The following is a 10442-nucleotide window of genomic DNA, read 5'->3' as shown; positions in this document are numbered from 1 at the left end:
AAATGGGCATGAATAAATATTTTCTGTCACTCAGAGTTGCAGCACAGTCAGCACTGCTTCACCCGGTGTTCGTTCACCACCCAACACATATGCAAAGCATATTTTTACTGTTTAAAACTGATGCAGTACTTAATAATGACAGTTTGACAGATACCTTAAGAATAGTACTGAATCACATGATCTGTATATTGTTACATGAAAATGTTCCTATTAGAAAGAGCATCCGGATGCTTTTATTGTAGTTCATCTTTTGCACCACTAGATGGCATCAATTTGCAGGGACATGTTCAATGTACATGGTTTAAGAGGGGCACACATTTTTGTAGGATTAGGTGTAATAGTTGTCTGGGTTAGGGTTTCTGTTGGAAGTTGATTTCTGTAGAGATCATTACGTCTTTTGTACGACAACATCTGTTATGTCATAGAGACATATGCGTGTGAAGACATGCCGCATGTGTGTGCTCATACATCCCATCCTTGGTACGACTGAGCAGGACAAAGGCAGGTGAACTATGCAGCAGCGCTAACCTTTTTTCCATCCATTATCAGACATGAAGAGAAGCAGATGCATTCTTCTGGGCTGCTTGTCGAGAAGGGAGGTGTCTTAATCTTTCACTCGGACAGGGTGTTTGGAGAGATAAGAAACACAGGCTGTGCCACATTTCTTGAGGCTTCTGAACATGAGAAGTTGCCTGGTGAACGAGCATTAGTTACCAGCTAAGGCCAGTTTTTTAAAGGCCTTAAAAGGACACGGGGTGCACCACAGGGCACATTTTATTGGCTTTACGTCAAGTTGAGTATTCTGGGATGTTTTCCGCACCTAATCCAATAAGATCTCAAGACTCCTTTAATACCCTATAGTTTTTAATGATGTAATGTGCATCACCAAAAATATCCCCCATCCTGATGTTTCTTCACTTGTTCAAAATCACTACAGAGAGTTACAGATTACTAAACTTTATTTGCTCTTTGTTGCCAGGATTGTGTGTCTGTGGGTTTCTCAGGCAACTCAGGGTGGAGGAGCGAGATGGGGCCCTTGTCAACAAACGTCTGTGGTTGAAAATGGGTGGCGGTGTTCCTTGGAATTTACCCCAGACTGTGTGAGGCAATGAGGCACAGCCCTCTTGTTGAAGAAAACTGTGGAAAGTATCCATGACAATAACCCAAACCCCAAAAAGTGAGTCAGGCTCTGTCAAGGAAGTAGTTTAAGGTAAGTTTTACCATGTTCTGTTGGTGAGACTCTACAAACTTGTGGGTGTGAGTCATAACAGAAAGGATTCCCCCTTTTTGGGGACTCAGAGAGGGAATACCCCCTTTAATCCAGGACACACCCATTAGATTTCCACTATTTTGCTGTTGCTTGGGGAAACATCCCCACTTCTGACGTCGAACAACTGAGCTGCTCTAACTGGTGGACAGACCAGAAGTTTGTGTTCATCTACTGACCATTAAGACAACACTGCCATCTACCAGTGCAGGTGCTGTGTTTACTGCTCTTTGTTCACCCTGAAACCTTTGTCCGCGCCTGTTGTCTACGCTGACGCTGGAATACATTAATGTCAAGACAGACAGTTTCAAAAGCGACACTTCCTTTTTCACCTTCCAAAATAAGACACGGACGACAGCTAAGTCGTACCTTTCATTTTTCAAGTGAGAAATTGCAGCATTAACAGAAGCACAGTCACTTGAACTATATAATAATTAAAGTGACACATAAATACAAGAAATAAAACAACTAAAATATACAAAACTAAGTCAGTGAAAATACCTACCTTTAAATATAGGAATATATTTGCAGATATATGATATTTTTTTAATTCATTTATACTAGGAGTGCAATTGACCAATTATATGTATTGTCACATACAATTTCTTTTATATGTAACTTATATGCAACTAATAGTACTTTTAGTCATGATCGTGTTAATTACGACTGTGCTTTTATTATGGAGGTAATTCTTTTGTCACTTCCTGTCAGTCTGGATATTGAAGATAACTTGACCGCGGACAAATTGGCTAGTAGTGGTGCGTTCAGGATTGCGGATGACCGGCAGTGGGGTTGTGTCTCTGAGAAAGTTAAACCGGGAGCGACTCAGGATCTGGATGTTTTCTCTCCGACTTCGGGCCGGCATGGAAGTTTTACTGGACACCTGTGGACGGCGAGGAGTCAGACCTCTGCTGCTCTTATGCCTCTTTGTCGTGAAGGCAACAGGTCAGTGGTAACATCAGCCTGGCAATGTGCTTAATGAGATAATATTTATCAGCGTACTAAGTCACATGAGAGTCCCTGCGAGAAGAGCCAGGCTGTATTTGCTGTTAACTGTCGCTTAATGTGATATTATATCCAAAAATCTCGCCCGTTTTGTAAAACTTTTTTTTTTTTTTTTTACAATAATTTGACTGTTTTAGCCCCAAATCAACATAAAAATGAACAATTTTCAATGCGATTCATATCAATATAAATACACACTTTTTGTCCACTTTATTAGATACACCAATAAAGCCTAATATAATCCACACAACTGTCCTGCCATAAAGTCTGCTTTTATGGTGCCTATAACATCCTGTCTTTGTTGATGGTGTCATAGAAATGTTAATTTATTTATGTTTTTTTTAGTGTTGTATGTAAACAGCTTTCAGTACAGTATAGTCCGGTACATCACCGTTAACTATGACCTCTGTAATAAACCTACTCCTTGAACAGATGAGCCTGATGAAGTGGCTACTGAGCGTGTGAGACTGTAATCCAACTGTAAATCCAACACTGCCGCTCCAGTTTGGCCTCTGTAGGGATATTCCAGGACTATTTTTGTGAGACGAACTGTCAAGACAAGAGATAAATCTTCTCCTGTAAAGGCATCTGAATGTTTTAGAAATATTGCTGTAATTTCCTTGGAGATAAGACAGTTCCATCAGTTATGAAGATATCAGTGTCAGTAGACTGTACTTTTTGGAGGAAGGAGCTGTCTTTTTTTTTGCCACCATTTTTTAATAAGCCACGCTTTAATATTTGTTTGTAAGTAATGTTTCATAGATCCTTATATGTTATGGAAAACCTCTTCCACTGGTTGAACCAATTACTTGGACTGAAAACCATTCATTAACAACTTAAGTTGTACAGACGGCTTGATGGCTTGAAACCCCTTTATTAATGATTTATTGACATTTGTGACTGCTGACTTCATGACTTGGTGATAACCGTGATTCATTAGTTGTTGCATTAGTTGTTTAGGCAGAGTGGCAGCAGGGGAAGGACCCAGACGCAGACAAAGGAAGCAGCATGATAACTTCAGTGACTTATTGATGATGCACCTTATAGGCGGGTCCAGGCAAGCAGGCTGACAGCTAACAGGAAGGCAGCTAAGCAGGTAGATCACAAAGCAAGAGACTAGCAGCGCAGCTAGGGGTGAACGAAAATGCTGGTTACATATCCAGAGGACTGATGAGGAGGGTGAGGAAAGGTGAGCAGGTGGGCAGGGAAGATCAGGTACCTGCAGGGCTGATGAGGGACGTGGGAGCAGGTGAGTCGATGGGTGGGGCATCAGGTGATGGGGAAAGGAGGGAAAGACAGAGGGCATCTGGTGGAGGGATGGAAGACGGCAATGTGGCTGGAGGGGTGGGACAGAAGACAGACTGTAACATTACTAAATGATTTATTAATCAATAATAATGCTGCTAATTAAACAATCATAAATCTAGAAGTTAGCTTTATTTATTTAATTATTTCATCACATTACAGGCGTTCATGTTTACAGTATTACTGACTGAGACTGGATTATCTTCAGATGATTGCGTAACACAAAGATGCTGCTGCTGATTTTGCCTCTTCGTCTCTTTGCCCCCCAGCCGACTGTCCCAAACCTCAGGGCAGAGGAAACATTGTCTTAACCAACGAAGCGCTCCTAATGAACGATTTTCCAGAGGGCGTTGTCGTCACTTTAGAGTGTGCTAACGGGTATTACAAAGAAAGTGGCTCTGGGATTACAACCTGCATTGACGGGAACTGGAATGAACCAGATCTCATCTGCCAAAGTGAGTCCTGGTCGCTTTCATTTTAACGCTGAGAGAGTCCAGCATCAATGTCACCTTCTTTGTTTTTCCATTGCAGAGAGGGACTGTGGTCTCCCTAAATCTCAGCCGAATATGAGCTTTAACACCAGTGCTGGTACTCTGTTTGGTGCCGTAATAAGAGTAGTTTGTGATAAAGGGTGAGTATACATGAAAAAGGTTTAAAGTCTTCACATTTAATCGCTACCTGGCTGAAAATGAATGTCTTAAATTTAGAGAAGCAAGTGTGGGCATGATGCAGGTCCAGTGACAGCACACAGGGAGCCCTCAGTAGTCAATGTAGTCATTTTGCTGCACTGGCAGCGGTTGTGCATCAGACTTGCTTGCAAATAGACGGATACGACTGCAGTCAAGGTGGATTCGCTAATGGAAAAGGTTTCTAAAGAAAAAGACAAATAGAGCCGTGACTAGAAAGTGTTGCGTCACGGTTTCACTGATTAGAAGCTTGTTGTTGATACGTACATGTAGCTCTTCACTAAACTCAGCAAGAATTAAGTTTCACAGATGATTATTACCTCCCTGTTGCATTGCAAAATCATGGCTCCACAGCATTAATTCTTCCTTAAATAAACAGCCCTGCTTTATTTTCCCTCTTCTCTCATCAGCTACCAGCTTAGCGGGTCGAGCTACAAGCAGTGCTACACGGCAGGGTGGAGTGGAAGAGCCAAGTGTCAAAGTAAGTGTCTCTTTATTTGTATATCTGGAAGCCGCAACCAGAAGCAATAAAACAACTGTTTGGTACATTTCTTCAACAAAAGCTCTTTCCAAAAGACGACCTGTGTTGCATGAGTTGTTTTATTACGTGGCAGCAGTGCAGCCCTTCTTTATGCCAGCCAGCAAGCAGCACACTTATGATGATCTGATTCAAAGATGCGTGTGAAACACCTGCTTGTCTGATTCCTCAGTTGTGACATGTGACACGCCTGCTGAAGTGGCCAATGGCAGAAGCTCGTGGGATTCTGAGGATGTCCCAGCGTATGGAGAAATCATAAATTACACCTGTGATGAAGGATACACCCTCGTTGGGAAAGATAGCATTGTGTGCAGCGAGACCGGTGAATACGATTCTCAGCCTCCTGAATGCAAAGGTAAGCACCATCCAGCAGCAGCTTTCTGTTCTCGCTGATGATGATGCAGGCTGGGGTGGCCAAGCTTAATGCATATCAAGTATTGTTGAAGTATTTGAGGACCAGACGGGTCGCTTTGCATGTTTGATCCCCCTGTATTAGGTTTTGCATCACTGCAGACCATTTTCAAACCATTCAGTAAATTTGTAGGTAGATTTCCCGTCTTTCCTGCAGCTGCTGCTTTCATTCATTCATTCATTTCACTGCAACATGAAAATCGGCTTGCAGCTTGTCCAGGTTGGTGTGTTCAAGGACATTCAGACAAATATGTGAGAGTCAGACAGTGAATAGCAGCTGAGGTACGTTTTCTGAAAATTAAACCAAGAACAAGACCTCAAGACCACTTGAATTACATATTTTCTGTCATTAAAAACATTGCTGCTCGGCTGCTCGCTCTCAAGCCTCACAAATCAGCGGGCCGTGAGTTGTGAATGCCCGAATGAGGCACATTTTAAGCAAGTTTAAAATCTCTGCAAGTGGATTTTCATAGTGTAGTGCAAGAAGAATCCAAACACTGGCTGCCTGCCTGCAACAAATCAGTCAGAAAACCTCAGTTCCGCTTTGAAATGCTGTCATGGAACGTGCAAGACTTGCAGTGAACAGGCTTAAACATGCAAAACCACAGATGTGGTCACGTAATCACTTTCCAATCCTGCAAGATCAGTAGCTAGTTCGAAGAACGCTTTCAAGCACCCAAGTGTGTTCTATTAAAGTGCACATACTGTAGGTGTTGCTATGGTGTCACCGAGGACACTTGGCAGTGAGCAGCATCATCACTTAAACCCGCCGCCACACACTCCTCTCCCACCTCTTTTTGTGAAGCAGCCTTCAAGCTTCTTCCTAATCGCCATTCATGTCTGTGAATGTCTCACCCTAAGTAGTTTCTGCACTAACTGCCACGCTCATATTCTCATTAACAGCGTAACAAGGGTTTTGACCTTAGAGCAACCTCGCTTTAAAGAAGTGGTCATCGGTCAGTAGTCACATAACACAAGTATCGATTATAGTTTCCTTCAAGAGGATGGTTAAACATTACAAAGCACAAGGCTGGCGTGGGAAATACATCCCGTTCGTGCTATTACTGATGCATAACTGTCATTTGCGATCACAGCATTAGTGCATTCTGCATGTGAAATGAAATTTGTTTGCATGCTCCACAGTCTCATAAGAGGCTGATGAGCGATATTTATTTTAACCCCAGATGACTTCAGTCATGTTCTTATTCAACAGAAATGCTAACAGCGACACCTACGCCTCCAGCGCAAGGTATAGAAATATTTAACAGACATCATTCAAATATTCTTACGCTGAGGAATTTAAATGGAATAACTGATACACATTCAGTCATTTTTACTTTATCTCCCTCACCACAAGGAATCCCTTTATATTTTGACAATGATGATTACTTTCCATGTCACAGAGGCCTCCACTTCTACAGATTCATCTGCCACACCCACAGCTCATGCACCTTTCACAACCACTGCAACACCAGCCGCCTCACCTTCAGCGCCAGGTACAGAAAAAAAAAATGTCTCAAAGCGAGACTTTCAGCGCGTAATTCAGCTGGAAATCTTCCACTCACAGCTCTTGGCAGCGTGAATGGATTATCAGATTGCCGACTTTTATCCCGTCCGAACTTGAATCGAGAATCATTATGGTCATTCTGTTTAAAGGTAGCAGAGGCATTCTGACAGCCGAGGAGGAAGCCGCTACAACCAGCGTAACGTCAACAACATCATTTCAAGGTATCGACCAATTTAATGAAAAAGCAGTCGAGCTTAAATCGTCTTTTCCATTTGGGAGTTGCGCAATTACAAGCTTCAGTTTAGTAACCGAGTTCTGTTGCATGGATTTTTTACTGTGCCTCCCGTGAGCAGATGCCTCCCAAAGCAATCCTCACACTGCTGCAGTTTGGATATGATGTACTTTTCTTAACTTTGTGAGTTTTGCGTTTCAGTTAAATTTCCTGGTTGCTTCAGTGGAGGGAAGAAAGAGGTTTTTCACTGTGGGATGAAAAATATATAATCTAAATTTTGTGAAATGATAGATTTAATACTATGAAACCGGTCATAATAGGAAAGTAATGGTTAGCAGAGGAAAATATAGAAAAAATAAGGCGACTCCTGTGCTACACTCGGATACACAAACCCATTTACAAGGAGAATGGCAGGTATCATCAGTGTGGACAGCTGACCCTCAACCATCAGGCAGGTTGGCTAATATTACAATACACATGAGCTCATGCTGTAGCTCACTGAATGGGATTCTTAGTTTTTTCGTCGCCTTTTAAGACATTTCCTGCAATACTGGAACTAAAAAAGTCACCTCAAAAGGCTTATTAGCTTTCTGGCAGATGCACCGAAGTGTAAAACTGACAATTTGCCGTTTATTGGAGTAATGCGCTGGGCTTCTTCTTGGCCCTGACACTCCAGGAAGCCACCGCTGGCAGCCAAGATGTAATGCGGCACACAACCCTCCTGTAAAATGGGAAATTGTGTTTTTACACTTTTTTTTTACACGAATTAAACAGATGAGATACAACGTGTAATTAGTGAGTTTCAGGAAAGGGGTTTTTGTCAGGCTAGCTGTGTCTCCCAGTCCTCATGCTAAGAGAAGCTAACTAGGGAGTGAGAGTGAGAGTGGCATCAAACTCCTCCTCTTTAAGTCTCCAGCAGAAAGGGAACAAACATTTCCCAGAATGTCAAACTACTCCTTTAACACTATAACTTATTGCTCCGAGTTTTTGTTGTTTGCAAATAACAATGGCTTTAATTTACTGACTGAAGAGAATTGTGATGCTCTCTCCTTTAGTCCCTGTCCCACTTAACATAAGTTCATGTTTTTGGGCTTCTTCCCTTCACTGATCCGACGTGGAGACACTGAGATGAATGGGCTCAAAGCATTGCATGCAACTTTTTCTACATACAAAAACATACACCAGCAAGACAAATAGACGGATGCTGTAATCAGCTTTAAGTCTGTCACATAATGGCAGTAAATGAGATGCTCAGACCTGAGGATGAGCTGATGATGTAGTCTGAGTCAGTCCTGTTGTCCGTGGCAGTTGAACTAGTTTGCTGACTAATCATACTGTTGTATATTTGCAGACAGGCACAACGAGGCTGTAGATGCTAACAAGGATAACGGTGAGTTATTGAGCCCCAGTCCTATCCAGATGCTAACATGGGTGCTTTTTCATGTTCTGCATTTAACTCTGTGTGTGTCTTTCAGGATACATACCTGTTATAGTCAGTGTGATATGCGTTTCTTTAGGTAATGTACAATTTTCTCTTTGCACTTCACACTTAAACTCAATTTTGGAAGTGAAATACACGATGCATTAAATCAATTTTTTCTTTGCAGTTGTTTGCATAGTAATTCTCTTTTTACACAAGTTTCTGCTGAAGAGAAAAGGGTGAGATCCAGTATTTTACTCTTAACTCTTTAATGCATGACTCATACTTGAATATGCTTTTTATCCTCCTGTTGCTTTTTATTCTTTGCACTTTCTGCCCTTAATTGCACAGTAACACACAGGTCAATTATAGCACATATTTCTGTGCAGTAATGTGTGGCTCTGCAGCAGATCACACTCAGATTCAGCTTTTCAGCTTTTGAATTGCTTAAGGAGATGCTAGATGTCCTTGTTTCCGGAAACAGGAAATTTTTGAATAAAACCGGCCTTGACATAGAAATCAGCATCAGGAAAAAGTTGCCCTCAGGTCGGAATGAATCAGGATGTCTTTAATAATGAAGTGCAATAAATGTGCAAGGAGTCAAACCCGTGCAGAAACAGGAGGACATATTTTATATGTGCAGAGATGAAGGCACTCTTCACCAAGAAACAACAATATGATATTAATGTTGAGAAATTAATTTGTAATCCATGAAATATGTAATCATATGAAAGCTACACATATTGCATTGAGCTTATAAAAACTCGTTATTCTCTCAAAGCTGCAATGACTAACACTAACATTGCGGAATGCCAATTAAATATGCAATAAAACACCATTTGGTGCACTAATCAAAATTTTAACCCACAAATGATTCACAATTCTGACACAAATTCCTTATTTGATGACACTATAGCTCATATGACACCAGAGAAGACCTGAAGCCGGAGTTATTACAGTTCCAAAATCTTTAGGTTGCCTGCCTGACTAAGGTACCTCAATTCCTGTGTATTTACTGTTAGCAAGAGCTCATAAAACAGCCAAAATACCTCTAAAAACCATCCTGAAGTATTGTTTATGTGTTCACTTCTTATTAAAACTAAGCTAACATAGAGTTTTTAAGTGGAAACATGAAATAGATGTTACAACTGAAGACAAAAAAGCATGAATGGTGTGCTCTTTTTCTTTTTTGGACTACTGTGTGAATGAAGCTCCGCTTAAACCGTTCTGTTTTTTTTCTCTCGGTAACACCAGCTCTGCAAACGGAACCAGGCCTATCTGTTAAAGAGCATCTGTGACCAGGAGGGACGTTCCAGCAAACTGTAGCAGCGCCTCTCTGAGTCAGTGTGGGAATAAACTCACTTCAATGTTATTGCACTTCAAGTAGCAGATAATCAGACGTAAAAGGATCATAATTTAAATGAACATCCAATGATGAAAAGAACTTTTTGAGATGATGTATTTTTTTATTGCCACTTTATTTTAACAACTGTAAATATTTAATGCCACTATAGTATTATTATTTTGTACATTATTTATGTTATAAACTGGAATAAACACTTTAACATTCAAGCCGTGTGTTATGAAGTATTTCGAGCTTTTGAGAAGTCTTGAAGCCATAAGTTTATGTGTTTCTAATGTTTTGTCAGGACAGGGCCATGAAAAAGGTGATTTAAGAGGCACACAATGTGGTTTATTCAGGCTTGCAGGCTGAAATGGTGACTGATAAAGATACAATCAGCTGCATTCTTCGCCTCCTGACTTTCTTTTCGTCATTGTCTATTGTTCTGGGGCTCTTTTCGTAAGCTGTGCAGAATAATGGAAAACCTTCTTTCCTGAGAAAAGAATCCAATAGAGCGCCTACCATCAATGAACCATGTAACAGGAGCTAGCACATCAGTCGTGAGGGGAAATTCTCAGGAAAGTGATCAAAATGTTTCTGACCTTGAAAAGTGTAACTGAATGGGCTCGTGAAGCCACCGGAGCACAAACCTGAACAAGCTTGTTAACCATTCATTTGATATGTGGTGGAGGCTGTTTTATATTAACCTGTAGCGACCAGATCGGAAAG

At 41.2% G+C, this 10442-nt stretch overlaps 1 protein-coding gene across 3 annotated transcripts; it reads left to right on the top strand.

Annotated features, from left to right (window-relative positions):
• Positions 1 to 1054: 1054 nt before the first annotated feature.
• Positions 1055 to 9943, top strand: im:7151449 (complement decay-accelerating factor). Of its 3 annotated transcripts, XM_041955904.1 has the most exons (14): positions 1063 to 1210; positions 1979 to 2212; positions 3847 to 4032; positions 4109 to 4208; positions 4674 to 4744; positions 4974 to 5156; positions 6426 to 6461; positions 6616 to 6708; positions 6869 to 6940; positions 8303 to 8341; positions 8427 to 8468; positions 8559 to 8610; positions 9288 to 9363; positions 9626 to 9943. In XM_041955904.1, the coding sequence occupies exons 2-13, from the start codon at positions 2044 to 2046 to the stop codon at positions 9343 to 9345; spliced, it is 1101 nt and encodes a 366-aa protein (XP_041811838.1). In that variant the 5' UTR covers positions 1063 to 1210; positions 1979 to 2043; the 3' UTR covers positions 9346 to 9363; positions 9626 to 9943. The 3 variants fall into 3 exon arrangements, with proteins under 3 accessions (XP_041811847.1, XP_041811843.1, XP_041811838.1); XM_041955909.1 differs by lacking the exon at positions 9288 to 9363 and having other exon boundaries at positions 1060 to 1210; XM_041955913.1 differs by lacking the exons at positions 6426 to 6461; positions 6616 to 6708 and having other exon boundaries at positions 1055 to 1210.
• The last annotated feature ends 499 nt before the right edge of the window (positions 9944 to 10442 follow it).

This window comes from Chelmon rostratus, chromosome 2, assembly GCF_017976325.1.
Source record: "Chelmon rostratus isolate fCheRos1 chromosome 2, fCheRos1.pri, whole genome shotgun sequence".
Taxonomy (NCBI): Eukaryota; Metazoa; Chordata; class Actinopteri; order Chaetodontiformes; family Chaetodontidae; genus Chelmon; species Chelmon rostratus.
This window is presented reverse-complemented; position numbering and strand designations above follow the sequence as displayed.